Source organism: Arachis ipaensis, chromosome B1 (genome assembly GCF_059453495.1).
Source record: "Arachis ipaensis isolate K30076 ecotype BB chromosome B1, ASM5945349v1, whole genome shotgun sequence".
Taxonomy (NCBI): Eukaryota; Viridiplantae; Streptophyta; class Magnoliopsida; order Fabales; family Fabaceae; genus Arachis; species Arachis ipaensis.
The window spans coordinates 146,009,141-146,026,337 of NC_142436.1; the positions used below are offsets into that span (position 1 = coordinate 146,009,141).

Genomic DNA, 17,197 nt, shown 5'->3' on the forward strand with positions numbered 1-17,197 from the left:
TATGAATAATCCTTTGTTATAATTTTTAGAGTCTTATGATATCTCCTCCCACTCTTATAATATTATGAAATCATCGTATGATGGGTAGCAGGCATGTCATAGGTTTACTCTACAAATCTAAGCTTGGCATGTCTTTATCGGCTTTCCACTCTCTCTGTTACGTTTTATCATAGAAGTTTATATGAGCGTTATTATCGACTACAGAATGATTATAAAAAAAAAGTTCCCGAATATTTGTATCCGGTGTTCCGACGTCTATTTGTACTAAGGGCCATTTTTCATTTGAAAATTTAATCTTTTTTTTTCTCATGTTGATCATCATTAGCAATCTTGTTTAACTTTTGAAAAAAGTATTCATTACGGAATTTTTGACGACTTGACATAGCTAGATCAAGAAGAGTTATTCAAAATTAGAGGGTTTTTTAGCGTTTAATTTTAATTTAAATGAAAGGAAGGATGGAATAGCAAGATAATAAAAGAATGATGAAATGGTCTAAAATAATACTACTCAGTACTTCTTTCGGTAGTTCAAAAGCGTTTTGTAAACGTAGATTTGAGTACAAAAATCACTTCAGCGTATCAAAGCGATCAAGAAATTTAAACGTGTTTTTTTACCTTTGAACGCAAAAACAAAAACACACACTAAACGTTAGTTGTTTGTCAGGTTAAACAGAAATGAACTTTTCTTATTACTATTTAAGGTTTAATTCTGAAAAGGCTATGATTCGGGGCTATCATTGATCATTTTGGAACGGCAGCAAACTTCATTCTCTTCCCAAGCCAATTAATAATCGATAGTAGATTTGGCAAATCTATTCGAGCCCATGAAAACCTAGAATGAACTCGTTGGGAGCTAATTAGTTTGACGAAGATGTCGACGGGATTAATTTCATCAACTAATTTGGCCAAGTCTTCGACTTATGAGGAAAAAATGGGTACATTATTTTTGGGTGCAAAAACCAAGAGCTTTGTAAAGTATACCACTCTAAAGAAGACTATAATTATGAGAAGCAAATCAGTTTGAAAAATGCAACATTGAAGCTAAGCATTTCTGGAATGCACTAAAAATACTAAGAAAAAGTGATAATACTACATCTAATACTCCGCGGCTATTCATTCCATGGCTGTCGGTGGTCTCCTTCCAGCGGTTCCCTACTACAGGCTTCTGAATGTGCCCAAGTCTTCCGCTTGAAGATGAGTATTCCGGAGGTTCCTAGTACAAGCAAATTTCTTCAAAATTTATACTTTGGGGGAAGATTACACTGCAACTGGTTCACTTACTGGGATGGAAGCATGTGCTTTAACCTGCCTCAGTAATTGAAGATGGCGTGTATCAATTCACAAGATATAATAAACTAGCTGTGTATTAATAGAATTTAACCTTAAATTCACCACTTTCAGAAAGAAGTTTAGATTGAAAACCATGAACAACTCGATGCCTATCTTCACATTTTCACCATTATAAATAATTAGGTATGCTGGAATGGTCATGCTTAATATGATGTTTTAAGTAAAGGATAGCTCACCTTTGCTGACTTGAACAGCTCATCAAGAACCTCTGACAAAGTTGGATGAGCATGAACTGCAAGTTTTATGTCCTGCATTGTGGCGAAATATGATGAAATTTATCAAATAAACAGTACGACAGCAAAACACATGGTGGCCAATAACACGAACATTAATAGACTAAAAACTTTATTGATAACAAAATGTGGTGAGGGAAAAAAGAAAAACTCTAAACTAAAAAGTCAATCTGAACAAATTTTACCTGAATACGTGTTCCTAATGCTATTGCATTTGATGCTTCGTGAATGAGATCTGCTGCATGCAGACCAAAAATATGAACACCTAGTATCTCTCCATTGTCAGGTCTATATATCAACTGCATTAAAGCATAAATGACAATTAGCAATGTGTAGCAAGTCTCACACAGAGACAACAAACTTGTTCAGCACCGCAAGTTATTCCTTAGAAAAGATGTAAAACTTATTTATCATTTCGTACGCAAATAGCATCAAAGAGAAATACAGAAGTAGAACCTTGGCAAGTCCCTCTCCTTCATTTTCTGCTAGTGCCTTTGTGTTAGCTTTAAAACTTGTTTTGGCAACACTTACTTCAAAACCCTCTTTTTCACCTTTCTCCCTTGCTTGAGGCTGCAGATTTTATGTTGGTCACAAAATATAAGATCTTGATCTTCCAAATTCAAGACAAGAAGCAGAAATATTATAGTATAATATTGGGGGGAAAAGGGTGTTAGACCAGAAAACTGGAAGGAAAGTTAAGAACATATATGAAAGAGAAGAAGTCCATTACTGTAACATTACTACAGAGAATGACACATAAAATAAAAAGAAAATTCTGATATACCTCTGTTAGTCCAACCATGCTGATTTCAGGATGAGTGAAACAAGCAGCCGGAACACTTAAATGATTGAGTACGTGATCTCTTCCAGTAACTTGTTCAACAACTGTCAAAAAAAGAAATTATCGAGTGAAACAAAGCAAAATACTAATAATTTCTAGAAAATTACATCAGTTGCCAGTTACCTGAAATTCCTTGAGCACTGGCAGCATGAGCAAGCATCATTTTGCCATTTGCATCACCAATGCAAAATAAATGCGGTACCTAGCATTCCAAATCCTATGTCAGTAGCCATAGATCAGATAAAGATAATTGCTTGATTAGCACCTGAGAGACTGAGACAAACCAGCTTTCCATTTGAATCAATTACTCGCATGCGCTCGTCCACAGGAACGAAACCTCTCTGTGTTACCACATCAATCTGTAGGAACAACATGCCAAACTTTATAATCATTTCTTTAAGGGAAAACATTCTGTCCTAAAAACATTTCTGTTAGAAATGCATACATTCTCCAACCCAAGACCTTGTGTGAATGGAGCCCTGCCAGTTGCTATTAGTGCAGCATCCACCTGTACCAAAGCAGATAAGAACTTGTCAGGTTGTGATGAATCCATATGAACCGGTATGAAACAAATAAAGAGATCATTTAACTTTGAGATTTCCAGATAGTTCAAGGATCCCACAAAACCTAGCACTACAATTAGTTAAGGATTTCAGCTCATAACCTCACAGTGCTAAGTTCAAGGGGACCGCTATCTCTAAAGCTAAACATAGACAAGAAAGAAGAGTAATTTGGTTATCAATCATCATAGACTTGAATTGCCTGCCTCAGTGCAGCTTCATGCACTTATTTTGTTGATTTTATGCAAAATTGATGTGCAGTGCATCAACCACTTGTGGCTTTTGAATATGTGATTCAAGTTAAGTGGCAAGTCCTCTTGTCATGAGTGTGTTGGTGCCTTACAAAGTACATGATCAGAAACAGTTACTACTAATGAAACTAATAGTTAAGTATGAGTACATTCTTGTCCATGTTTACTCCATCTCAAATTCCAATTTTGCAATTAATAACCTTCTCCCTCCTTCCCATGGGATGATGAGAGAAATATTTACATCAAAGAGATAAAATTTTCAGGTAAATTACCTCCAAAGTGTCCTTTGGTTCCTTGGTCTTTGCATCAATGAGTTCAATCGTGACAGGTTTTCCATCCCTTGCAGGCGTGATCTATGGAAAACATCAGGACTGTGATTCATGAAAGTAGCCAACCAACAAAAATCTAAATCAATAAATTACAAGATGTAATTACCTTGCTTGCAAAAACTCCTGTATGATAATCAATATTCCGGGGGTTAATAAGAACCCTCTGAGCCAATTTTCCAATTTCTGGATCAAATCCAGGCATAAGCTGATCTAAAGCTTCAACAAAAGTAACCTGCAGAATATCATTACAACTAAATTACTAGCCTTAATAAATTAAATATTTGTTATAAATTTTGTATATCGAGGGATGTGGTTGTACGACACTCAATTATTTGTAATACTTCTCAGAATAAAAAGTATTGAGAAAGAAAAAAGCATGCCAAATATGTAGTATCTCTCTTTCAAGTTCTGTACAAGGTTGAACAACAGTCAACTATATGTAATATTTCTCAAGTATAAAAGATAACAAAAAATGTATGCCAAAGATGTACTACCTCACTTCCAAGTGCAGTATATACATCACTGAATTCAAGGCCAATGTAACCACTTCCAACAATTGCTATCCAATCAGGAACAAACTCCAGTTTGAGTGCATGGTCACTGGTAATCACAGTCTTCCCTGAAGGTGATTAGTTGGCAAATTTTCATTAGGAAAAAATAAGTAATTATACCGAATGTCTGAATATATCTTATAAGAAATCAGGAGATGACAAACAAGGTTGAATACAAGGTTGAATTTATGGACAAAAGCTAATTATAAACTGAAAAGAGAACAAATTAGGATATATGGCATTTCTGAGTTTTTCAATTTCGAAGAGATAACGACTCTTTCAGTCCACTTGATGAACTCAAGTGTCAGGAGCGTTAACCATTAAATAGAACACAGCCCTATCCCCTCTTCTAAAGATTGAATAAAGACAGTGAGTCTACATGAATCATCAAACTGACATGTTGAGAGATTAGAAAGCTATGTTTTATTGATAAATGTTTTGTTTGTTTTGCATTTGTATAGGGAAACCATTATCCCCAATTTTATTATCCTCCTCCTCGTCTTAATAAAATCCTCTTTTTTTCTAAAATATGAATCATTAAACTGACATTTGAGATCATAAATAGAATGTACTATTGTAATATACTGACCGACAATCTCATCATATAAATTCTAATGGAGACGAATAAGTTAAATACTAGTAATCAATAAAAATATCTCCAATCCAAATACTAATGTTGTGAAGTAATTGATACATACCATCAACTTCAATGCCCTTGGGAACAAAAGGAACAGATCCAGTTGCAATAATGATATCTTTCGCAGTTACTATTTTGTCTGAGGAGCCAATTTGCACTTTTTGAGGACCCTAAACAAATTCATAAAGCAAAATAATGTCAAGAACTTGGAATCTTTTGAAGTTTAAGGATAGCCTTGCTCAATAAACAAATGGTTCATTTTTCCCAAGCAATTAGGCATGACACAAATATGGATCCACAGCCCAAAATATTAACTATAGATTCATGACTTACCAAAATTTTTCCAAAACCAGTAAGTATATCTACTCCAAGTGCTTTCATTGAGTTGGTTAAGTTATTGCGGATTTTTGACGCAAGATTTATAGCATGGTCGGCAACTCCTTGTCTGTCATACCCAGCAGCAGAAACCTAGATCAAGCAAAACAAAGGAAACCAATTTACTCGTGTATCTGATCGGCCCACTGCTCTACCATGGGGCAAATACCAGTATTCCATTGCCATCACAGCAATTGACAGCACAATAGATTCAAATTTTGAAACCAAATTAACTAAGATATTATATAGCATTGTTACCTGCAAGCCCAGGGACTTCAAATGGTGATCATTCTGCAGTTCTCGCATACGACCAGCCACAGCCAAAAGAGCCTTTGAAGGAACACAGCCTCTGTTCACACACGTCCCTCCCACCACGTCTCCCTCCACAATTGCCGTTTTCAAACCCTGTAATTGTCATGTGATCCTTAAGATAGTTATACACTTATACATAACAAGTAATTTACAGTATGGTACAGTGCACCACTATTGAACCTTATCAATCTAATTATATTAAACAATTATTAGTCCCAGATAAACCCTGTCCTGCTAAGCTTACTTTTGTAAGATACTATTAAGCATTAAATAATTGAGATCAAGTTTGGGAGATCGGACCTTCTCTACAGCGTGAAGCGCAGCTCCGTGGCCGCCGACGCCAGCGCCAATAATCAACAAATCATAGTCGAAGGATTTGGGAGGGCTGCCATTGGCGGAGAGCGCAGCTGAGATGGCTTGAGAGCGGGGACGGGACGGGAGCTGAGAGGAACGATGGTTGCCGGAAGCATTGAAAGCTAATGCCTGAGGCCTGAGGCCGCAGAAGCGGAGATTGAGGGGCGTGGAAGTGTTTAGTGAGAATCTGGTGGTGTTTGATCTGGAAACTGCTGCGGCGGAGGAAGAAGGAGAGAAGGAGAGTGAGAGAGTCGACTGCATTTTGGAGAGAGAGAGAGAGAGAGAACGGAGAATGGGAATGGCGAAAATGGAAATAAAAGGGAGAAGGGAGATCTGAGAAGATATAAGACAGAAAGAAAAGGTGTCCCTCGATGAATCCGTTGGGAGTTAGGAGGAGCAAGTGAAAGAGGCGGAGAAACCAAAGAGTGGCGGATTAACCACTTTTCTTTGCTTTGTCATTAGTCATTACCCTGCCTTAACTTCGCCACTAGAGTGGGACTAGTTATTTGTAATGGGAAATGTCTCAATTTCTTTTTTATTTGATAAAATATAATTTTATATTTTATATTTTTTAAGTTACTTAAAATATATATATAAAAAATATTAAATAATTAAAATTACATTTTATAAAATAATTTTAAAAAATTGAAAAAATCCACTCCCACACCTATAATAAGTGTTTAAGAAAATTAAAATATCCGGACAAAATTTTATTTATTATAATTTGATGCTTAAATTGATATTCGTTCTGCATTCTTTTTAGCGAGTCCAAGTGTCCAACTATGGAATAGTAGCCAGTTATCAACAAGTATCCTGCTGGGCGAATGTGTTTAACTGTTTATGGTCTAGTCATGTATTGCTTTTAAGATATACATTTTTGTGGCACCTAACATTACTTGAAGATGTACTTTGTAATCTTGTATATGGGGAGAAGATATTTTGTATTTGTTGTTTTGTATTGAAAGTTGAAACAGGCCATAATCCATTTTTGATGTACTTTTAATTTATTTTTTGGATTGGACTTTCACTTAATTTGTATTCTTTGGTTATGTGGACTTTTTTTATTTAGTTTCTAAAAATGGTATCATCCAAAATATTGGCCCAATGGGCCACCTCAAACCCATAAAATTTTAGTCAAAAGTAGAAAATCTTAGCTCAAATTTGATCAATATCCTGACAGAATATTTTTTTTTATTTGATGGCATAAGCCCAAAAGCACATATACAGATCAGAAATCATTCGTGGTGCAATTTAGGATTTAGCTCAAAGCCTCAAATGATAAGTCATGTATCTCTTAAAATATTATATTCGGATTTGAATATCGACAAATATCAAGTTGTGAATAAAAATCCTTAAGTATTGTGTAAACGAGTGTATAATGTGTTTGAATTGCAATGATGTAATGCTTAATATTAAAAAATGTCCAATCCATATTTAAATAAAAAAAAATTATTCGGGTAAAAGAATCCCTCTTACATTATCATCGATAAGCAACTTATGTTTAGATCAAGGTTCTGAAAACCGAACCGATCATCGAATCGTTCTACTTACTGGTTTATTGGTTCATAGGTTCAACCTGTTCGACCGTGGTTGAACCGAAAAAACCGTTTTATAATAAAATAATAAATAAAATATAAATAAACACATGAAAATATAATTATAGTCTAATCTAAACTTTAAAATATCATTCAAATTAAAAGTACTACATAAACCAGAATGTTATAATCTCATTCAAATACAAATGCAAAAGTCAAAAAACAAAACAACCAATCAAACATAACATAGCAGCATCAAAATGATCCAAGTTTGTCATCAATCATCAACCCTACCAAGTGGAATAAGATTTTTTGTTGTATATCTTTCTAAAGAATGTACACCTGTGAATAACTAACAACCCATCTACAATAGAGCAGGATCATCATCACCGCCTTCTAAGATGTCCATGTTTAATCTTCATTTACATAATTAAACAAATATTTATATACCAAAAAATGTAATGAGAGAATCATTCAAAGGTACCTCTCCTGCAGCTTTTTTTGAAACTTCCCCCTCTGAAGCTAGAGCTCGGTCAGCACATAAATGGGAATGAGCCACATTTCCAACATAAGTGAAATCATACATGTTATTGCCATCACCAATAATGAACTGTTCAAGAGAGAATTAAAATTAAAGAATTAAAAGACTTTAAGAAATTTTCTGGTAATAAGTTACATGTGCGTATTGCTCTGTCCAAATCCCTCTTTGTTTCTGGAAGCACAAAGGTTTTCTATTATTTGCAACAAGCCAATTTCTTTCAATTCATGGATAATTTGAATCATCAAGCTATGTCCCACTCAAGATTAATTGTCCAGATTAATTAGCTACTGAAGGAGAGTACAAAAATTTATTAGGGCACTCACTACAAATGCAGTGCAAAGCATAGCCTTCAGCAGAAACTCACATTAAGAGTCAGGAAGTATGGCTGAGTATGCCATAGCATCAGCTACAAGGCTCTACAAAGCAGTAAAGTCAAGCTAATTGCTAACTCTTCTCATTCTGCTCAGCCCAAAGGGGATAGGATATAAGAGCAGAGAACAGATCGAATAAACATTAAGCCTGCCTAAAACATGCAAAAACTACAAAAATGTATTCATAACAGTTTCAGAGACTCAGAGTTCAGTTCATCAGAATCAGTATCAGATTTCATCACAAAATCATGTTCATAACTAAATTAAAAATTACCTGGAGATGAGGAAATCTATTGCTTTCTCTCAGAGCTCGAAGGACTTCACCGCTTCAACGCTTCAACGCTTCAACCGAACTCTATTGCTTTCTCTCAGAGGCAGAGCTCGACGGAGGTGACTGGTCGAAGTGGCTGAGGGCGCGACGGAGCTGAGTGCGCGATGGAGCAGAGGGCGCGACGGTGCTGACTGCGCGACGGACCCAACGGCGCCACGGAGCTGACAGCGCGATGGTGCTGACGGCGTGACGGTGCTGAAGGCGCGACGGAGGTGAAGGCGCGATGGTGCTGAAGGCGTTCTCTCTGTCTCTCACAGTCTCACTCTCTCTGACCCTTGCTTCAGGACGCTGGAGTGCTGCTAGACGAAAGGAAAGTGCGAAGGGGAAAACTGAAAAGGGAATTAGGGTTCCAAAACGCAAAACGCAGCCGTTTTGCTGCAAGGCTAAAAAACCGGCCGAGTCCCGGTTCGGTTCGACCCACCGGTAACCGGCCGATTCATCGGTTCAACGCCGATTTTCAAATCCTGCGATTTTTCTTATTATTCGAACCGGTTTTCAGAACATTGGTTTAGATAGTGGAGTATCTAAAAATTGTTCAATTTAATGTAATGCAATGTAACGAAACGAATGAAATTTGAAATGAAAATGGCTGATTTGAAGTAAATATGTTATATGATAGCTTCGAAGGCCCATAACACGAAGAAGAAGTAGTGCATTAAATTTGATAGAAAATAATAATATCACTCTTTATTTTTTATAAATTTAATTATTTTATTGATCCTTATATTTTATCAAATTTTTAATTAACTTTTTATATTTTTTAATTAAATTTTTAAATTATTTTTAATTTTGTAATTATATTATTTTTATATAAGAAATATTAAAATCAACAAAGAATATTTTTTTCAAAAAATATATAGTCAAATATTTAATTAAATTCTTAATCGTAGATATTTTCAATTTATCGAAAAATATTGAGTTAACTCTAACTTTTTATACTAAAAACTAAAAGGGACCAAAATATAAAATTAAAATAATATAGTGATTCAATTAAAAAAATATAAAGATCTAATTACAAATTTAATGAAACTATAAAAAATAATAAAATAATTAAACTTTTTTTTACAATACTGTTTTACATATAATATTTTTATATTATATTTTTGCATAAATTTATAGACAAAATGAGTGATACTATTAAAATAAGAATACTAGTACATATTCTCAATTTAACAATTCTAAATTGAATCACACAAATTTTTGGATTGATAAAATTTGGTTTTTTCAAAATAACTTATTAACATAATTTTATAAAATTTATAAAAATTATATTTGTTAAATTAAAATAAAATAAATTTTAATAAATACAAATTACTAATAAAATTATTTTTAATATTTTTAATAAAAATAAATGTACTAAAAAAGTAAAAAATATATAATAATATAAAATTGTATTAGATTTTTTTATTAAAAGAGTAACCTACCAAAACAATATTCAAAATATTTTAGTATTGGCAAAATAATTTTAAAAGATATAAAAGATAAATTAGCCTCTAAAAAAATTCTTAATTTTGACAAAAATAACTAAACATCCGACAAAGTCGTTTTTATTTATGAAAATGCTGAATTGGCTAACAGAAAAGTTGTAATGACTTATCAATTACCACCACGACTCCCCTCTCCTCTTTTCACCCTCTCCTCTCTATTCACTTTTTCTACAATCTCAACTTTTTTCTCATCCTCCTATGTAAAAATGGTATTTAAAAAAATGATGGCACCAACAAAAAAATGTTAAAAAATACAAAAAAGATAAAAGAATCCTAAAAAAATTAATGGATTTGACAAAATGATCAAATTAATCACATTTTGGTTAACAAAAAATGCTTTTATGTAACTAACATTGTAGATGACATAGCAAACTGTGTTAATAATCTATTACATAATATTATGAATTATTTTGAAATGTTAGAAGCTAGAAAAACAAAATTATCAAATCAAAGTAGAGTTTATTTTGATGCATTGATAGTATAAAACATTTTATATAATCCTACAATCACAATCATTTTTTTGGATGACTATTTATGCGATTAATATAAAAGATCATTATTTTTGCTAATATGATGTTATGTGATTAGATGTATATATAAAACGGTTTTACAATATATCTAAATTAAATTTATCAAAGTAATACAAACATTAATTTCTCAATAGGGTAAAGTACTAAATTGGTCCCTTACGTTTGGAGTGAATCATATTTTAATCTCCAACATTTGAAGTGTCTTATTTACATGCAAAATAGTTTTGATTGGTCTCAATCAAATCCTGTTGTTAAGTGATAGTGAAATTGGTAACGACGTGTCCGACGTGGCCAACCTGGTACACACGCTCGACTTAACCGTTGGAAGCAAGATAAAAAAAAAAGAAAAAGAAAATAGGGTCAATAAGTAAATCATAAACCACCAATATTGTTGATCATCGTCTTCTGAGAATGACTCCTCCATTCTCTTCTCAAGGTTCGCGTAGCAGCAGCAAAACTTGTGGGAGAAGGAAGACGTGGTTTTGTGAGGAGAGATCAGTATTGTGAACATCCTCTATAGTGGAGAACCCTGGAAGAATATTTTGGGAATGCGTCAACTATCAGGTAAGTGTCCTCTTTGCAGTCTCTTCTTTTGATTCATCATTGGTTGCTAGTGTATGGAGCTTTTAACTGTTTGATATCCTCTTTTTGTTCTTCTGAGAACAGATCGGAGAAGAATGTGAGTATTTTACTTGGGTAGAGACTGAAGGGTAAGACTCACAAATTCAAAGACTGAAGAAGAAAGCAAGTGTGTTGAAGAAAAACCTGCAGAAAGCTGAAAGAAAATTCGCATTGGCACTTGCTACTAGAGTTCTAGGATGGATAACGGATAGGTTGTTGCTATATGATCGATCGATTTAGTTATGCAAGACATATGAGTTTGACATACATTTGAATTGCTGCAAGATTTAGAATTGTGGTTTAGGGTGATATTATATATGTTTATCTATTTTGCTAAATTTGTCTCTAATTTGATATGAATGTGTAAAGGTATGTGCTATAAACATTGTCAACTATTGAGCAAAATAAAAAAAATGAGTTTTTTAATCTATGAACATACATTTTTGGGCATTGTAACATTTTAAATCAGTTCGACAACCAATAAGTAGAAGGCTTAAAGAAGCAGTTCACATAATTATACTCCTGAAAATAACTTTTAATCATTGATACTAGAGAAGTCTTACAGTAGCTTCTCTAAAACATTATAATATCAAAATAAGTCTTAAAGTAGCTTGACATAAACAGAAAAATAACAACACAAAAGATAACTATCAAATAGAAGTCTTAACGTAACTTCTCTAAAGTATTACAGGTCCAAAAGTCCTTAGTCATTGTCACTTTCATTACAAAGTATACATTAATCATAGTACTATAAATTCATCCCAATACTTTTCAGGTCCTAGGTGGTGTTTTGGCCATATACTTCAAGATCCTTTTTGATGGACTATTAATTATTATTGTAGATGGCTGGAATTGACTATTGTTGTTGGTGCATTTAGCTCTCTTGGAGGAGTTTTGTGACTGTTGTGTCCCTACAGCTTGTGCATTGCTCTCTCTCTTTGCCTGAGTTTTTGTTATTATTTTTGTTGTTGGCTTTGCTGCTATCTTGATGGAATTTCTAGTCCTAGTTATACCAACACTTCTTGGATTGTTGAACTGTATTATGCTACAACCAATAACAAAAAGCAGAGATATCAACAAATTGATATTAATCCAATATTAGTTTCAATCTATATAGTTAATTCTAATTCTTACAATTAGATGAGGTCCATGCAATTTTTACCTTTTTTGTCGATGTCTCCACCTTACGTTTTCTATGGCAGGTTCTTTTGTTGTGACCAAGTATAAAATAGTAGGAGCATTTTTTTTGTTGTCCTTTCCTGGATAATTTCGACAGTGGTCCAATATTTCATGTCTCATCACCACCCTTGTTCCTGCTTAATTTAGGGCACCCTATTGGTTTCCTAAGCACTGGTGGTAGCACATTATCATTCTGAATTCCTCCCACAGATTTAGTCCATTAACAGGATAGATAACATGTTGATAGCAGTTCACATAGATCTCTTTCTTATAGTAGTTGTTCACATAGTTCTTAATATTTAAACACATTTTCTAATGCAACTCATGGCATGCTCACAAGGATAACCTGATAGCTGAAACTTTTTACGGGAGCACTCATGGTTCATTAAGTCCACAACAAATTTGTTCCTATTACCCTGGCTGCTGGACACCTCATACTTGTCTCTACCCACATAGATGGCTATCCACTCCCCACCCTTATCAAACTCTCTTTTATTTTTTTTTTTGTTTATTTTTGACAAAACATCTCCAGCATATGTCAGTATACTTTGTCTATTATCAGCCCACCTATTCATAAGATAAACCTTAATATCTTCTAACATAGACATTATAGGTTTCTCTCTAGCCTCTACTATAACAAAGTTAAAATATTCACACATATTGTTTACAAGTGTATCACATATGGGTAAATAACTAAACTTGGACTTGATCCAAAACTTAACAGGGATCTCCATGAGATGCTTATAAGCTCCTTGATCAACCATCTGAATCTCCTTCATTCTTCTCTCCCACTCCTGGACATATGTTGCCTTTGTAACCTTCTACATCATCAATTTCAACTAAACACTTTGGTACCTTTTTTTAAAATTGCTATATAAGTGCCTGACACAAAACCTATGATCTATGCCAGGCAGCAACTCATCAAAGGTAGGAATCAATCCTTTGGACACAAAATTTAAAAACAGAACAAGTCAATAACATCACAATTTGAAGTAAATATCCTATGACATAAACAAGAACCAAGTAATCAAATTAAATGAGGGTTACCTTTTGTTGATCGCTCATAAATGTACACCTTCTGATTTTATCAACGCTCAAATCATCACACAAATTCAATAAAAACCAAGTCCATGGGTCTTTTGTCTCTACTTCAACAATAGCATAGGTAATTGACAAAATCTGATCATTGGAGTCCCATCCAATAGTTGTTAGAAGTTGACCTCCATATGGAGTCTTGATGAAGTATCCATCAAGGCCAATAATGGGTCTACATACCATGAAGTTCCTTTTGCAAGCATCCAAGCAGATATAAATCCTCTCAAAGGTTGGTCTCATATCCTTACTAGGGATTGGTATCTCTAATTGAAACTCAAGAGGTCTTTGAACTTGTATACGAATAGTGATATCCGAATTCGACCTTAGTAACTCGGCAGGATAGTCATATATTCTCCTATATTACTCTCCATAAGTACCATTAATCTCATCCAATGCTAACTACTTGACTCTGGCAGCTTTAAACTTTGTGAGGTTAACATTCCACTTGCTATGAGTGCATACTTTCTTCATAAAAGTTCTCAACTTAATCTTTGGGTTCTCACAAGTCTTCTTCATAAATGCCTTGCTAAGCCATTAGGAACTCATGATTCCAATTTTGGTGGCCTTGCTACATGTGTGTCTTTTATAATAGCTGGTCAACTGCCATGTATCCTCCCTTTTAATCTTATGGCAGTATGCAAACCACTTGCATCCTTCTTAGCATGCCACATACGGCTATCACACTTTGAGAACCATAATCCTCTGTCACTGTGCACTGCATAGCTAGTTACACATTCCTTAAAAGCATTCCTGTCCACATATATTATGCCAACCTCTCGTTTATACTCTTTGATATTCTTCAAATGTTTGTGCAAAGGATACTTCCTCAATGAGGGATCCCCTTCATCATCGCTTACAGGGACATCCCATAATTCCTCACTGTCATATCCATCATCTTCATCCCTTAGTCCAACAGCCACCACTTTCTCCTTTTCCTTAGTAAAACTGGCACTGAATTCTACTTCCACTCTCTCAGCTGCAATACTTTCTTTCATCTTTTGAGAATCCTTCATAGTTGTGATATCAACAGCAAACAAACTCCATCACCATTCCAATCATCATCACTGTTATAAAAAACTACTTCCATTGCACTATCTTCAGAGCTGAATTCACTCCACTGTTCATCATTATCTCCATCATCACTCTTTGGCTGATAGTCATCATCCTTAGATTCATCATTACCTGAAGAATTTGTCCTCTCTGCAGATATACAATTCTCCTCTAACATAGAACATGTCCCCATACTCTTTTAAGGTATCTCCAAAACTTTGGGTTTCTTACCGACCTTGGCCCCTATAGATGATTGGGCCTTATGCACCACAATTGGACTAGACCCAACAGTCTTCACAATAGGTGCACTAGCCTCACCACCATCTATGTCTTGGACTTCCTCAATGGTACATGCTTTCCTAGCAGTAGTACCATCTTTGTGAACAACAAAAAACTCCATTATGTTATCCCTCAGTCCAATTTTGGCTATATCTATTGTGTCATTATCTGTCTGAAGCATCCTCATTCCTTTCTCTGTTTCTTCTTTTAGAGACTTATACTACATTGCATCGATATTCTCTGCCAAATACCTTGTTTGACTACTATCTTAGTAGCCTCGAATCTACTCCACTTATCTTCATCACAATAGTCCACTATGAAAGTCTCACCCCCACATAGTGTAAAGGTTCACTGTCAAACCCCAAACTTTTTTTATGGTGTATCTTGACACTAAAATAACTCATTATCTCAATAAACTGTCAGACAAACATAACATACTCAATAAAATTCTCATATTAATCAACAACAATTTAAAGGCATACATTTAATCACTATGGCAAAATAAAAACTTTCAAAACAAAACAATAAAATGAATATTGAACTATACAATCACACATATAGCATCATCACATATCATCATGCATTAAGATGAAAACCAAATGGGTGGAGGAGATTTGATAAATGAATACCTGACACAATCTTCTTTAGGAGATGAATGGTTTCAAACTAACTGCTAGGGTGGAACTTGAATATTAGCGAACGACAATGTCACCTCTCTACATTCGAATCGCAACCTTTGAATGACGATCGGTAGGATTTGTGGGTATTTTCGTTTCGTGCTTCACAAGAAGAAGAAGAAGAGTCAGTATTAGAGTATGCGTTCTGTCTCAACGTGGGAACCTTACACGTCTATTAACCCCTACCCCTTTAAACGGCCACATCAGACACGTTGTTACCAATTTCACTGTGACTTAACGACAGGACTTGATTGAGGCTAATTAAAACTATTTTGGATATAAATAGGACACTTTAAACGTTGGGGATTAAAATAGGATTCACCCAAAACATAGGAGACCAATTTAATACTTTACCCTTCTCAATATCTAAACCAAACAACCAGTAGACCTTACCCTAATATACATAGCAATCTTTCCCAAATTCCTAATTTGAAGGTGAAACCGATGGGTGGAAAGGGTGGTGAAAGATTGTGCATAAGCACATGTGCAAGAAATCAAATCAGAGAATGATCTCGTTCTACAAGCGTTGGGTGAGGATTGGAGGCAAACACAATGATTTTGCATATGTCGGAGGTTAAAAACCCTTAGGACTCGAAAAAATCAAAATTTGGCTGCAAAGTTCGTTTGGCATTTGCAATGAATAACTTGGGTGACAATTAGAAGACATTAAATGCCGTCGTTTTCGATAAACCAATGCAATCACATCATTTGGTTTTTACTAGTTTCGAAATTCATGCGATTGGAAATCGAAGTGACGACTTTTGGTGGGAAGCCACATGTGATGATTAGGTACGAGAGTATGAAAGATTTGTCGTTGGAAGTTGAATATTAAAGAGATGAGGTTGAGAAGAGTCTCAAATAAAGCATGACCATGAATAACTATAAGAAATGCAACTTCAAATGATCAAACTGCATTTCCTTGAATTTCTTAGAAAGAGCCTTCAACATTTGCAGAAAGCATATAAACTTAATAATATGATTTAGGACCTCCATCACTTAGGTTACCTTCAGATAGAGAAATTAAGATTGAAAGACAGAGATTAAGAGATATAAATTAAGAGGCAGAGAGTAAATTAAGTTTAAATATTATGTTTGGTGTATTCTGTTTAATTTAAAATAAAAATATAAGAGATTGAAATTATTGAAGTTATTAAAATATATTTATTTATACTTCAACTTTAAAATAAAATCCTAACCCCTTAAATTCAATTTTCAGAACCCCTTTCTCTCCTTTTTTCACTGACCCTATCCTGGAACTACGTCGAAGCATTGAAGACTACCTCCATTCAATCCTGTCATCGGCAAGTTCACGAACATCGACACAAAAGACGATCCCATTCAGCAAAGCGTGTGACAGTGGTGGTAACGCTTCTCAATCACGCCGCCAGAAAAATCCTCGAGATCGTGATTTCGGTGCCGCTTCTTCCCACGTCCTTGGAGCGCCACCTTCTTCACTCAGAACGTCGTATCACCCTCTTCACTCTCCTTTTTCCTGTCCGTCGCCATTGCCTAGCATCCACGGTTCACTTCGATTCAGCACCCGTTGGCAGCTCCTCTTTTTACACCATTGTCTCCTCCTTTCTTCCTTTATTTTCTTCTATTCTCTTTTTTTTTCCCTCAATTCTAATTATGAGATATATTTATGATATTGTTTTTCGTATTATTGTTGATGGTAGAAATGAGAGATGGGATGAAGTTATGAGGTGAG

At 34.6% G+C, this 17,197-nt stretch overlaps 2 protein-coding genes and 1 long non-coding RNA gene across 3 annotated transcripts; all 3 read right to left on the minus strand.

The window, feature by feature from the left end:
• Positions 1 to 861: 861 nt before the first annotated feature.
• On the minus strand, positions 862 to 6,314 carry LPD1 (lipoamide dehydrogenase 1). Its single transcript, XM_016342549.3, has 15 exons — positions 5,740 to 6,314; positions 5,386 to 5,532; positions 5,086 to 5,220; positions 4,814 to 4,922; positions 4,059 to 4,183; positions 3,671 to 3,796; positions 3,508 to 3,588; positions 2,870 to 2,932; positions 2,709 to 2,783; positions 2,548 to 2,626; positions 2,368 to 2,468; positions 2,040 to 2,153; positions 1,769 to 1,882; positions 1,527 to 1,598; positions 862 to 1,305 (listed from the first exon to the last, which is right to left on the minus strand). Exons 1-15 carry the CDS (start codon positions 6,052 to 6,054, stop codon positions 1,258 to 1,260), a joined length of 1,704 nt encoding a protein of 567 aa, XP_016198035.1. The 5' UTR covers positions 6,055 to 6,314; the 3' UTR covers positions 862 to 1,257.
• A 1,133-nt stretch (positions 6,315 to 7,447) lies between these two features.
• On the minus strand, positions 7,448 to 8,893 carry LOC110263640 (uncharacterized). Its single transcript, XR_002349523.2, has 2 exons — positions 8,515 to 8,893; positions 7,448 to 7,938 (listed from the first exon to the last, which is right to left on the minus strand). It is a non-coding gene; the product is annotated as an uncharacterized LOC110263640 (long non-coding RNA).
• A 3,794-nt stretch (positions 8,894 to 12,687) lies between these two features.
• On the minus strand, positions 12,688 to 13,723 carry LOC148578770 (uncharacterized). The gene is made up of 2 exons (XM_088503192.1): positions 13,436 to 13,723; positions 12,688 to 13,209 (listed from the first exon to the last, which is right to left on the minus strand). The coding sequence occupies exons 1-2, from the start codon at positions 13,721 to 13,723 to the stop codon at positions 12,688 to 12,690; spliced, it is 810 nt and encodes a 269-aa protein (XP_088359318.1).
• Between the last annotated feature and the right edge of the window lie 3,474 nt (positions 13,724 to 17,197).

Coding starts and splice junctions, on each gene's coding strand:
- LOC148578770 (XM_088503192.1), bottom strand. CDS start 13,723: ATGAGACCAACCTTTGAGAGGATTTATATCTGCTTGGATGCTTGCAAA. Junction 13,210..13,435: donor TTATGAGCGATCAACAAAAG/GTAACCCTCATT, acceptor TTGATGATGTAG/AAGGTTACAAAGGCAACATA.
- LPD1 (XM_016342549.3), bottom strand. CDS start 6,054: ATGCAGTCGACTCTCTCACTCTCCTTCTCTCCTTCTTCCTCCGCCGCA. Junction 2,784..2,869: donor AAGGTCTTGGGTTGGAGAAT/GTATGCATTTCT, acceptor TTGTTCCTACAG/ATTGATGTGGTAACACAGAG. Junction 1,883..2,039: donor AAGGAGAGGGACTTGCCAAG/GTTCTACTTCTG, acceptor GCTTTAATGCAG/TTGATATATAGACCTGACAA.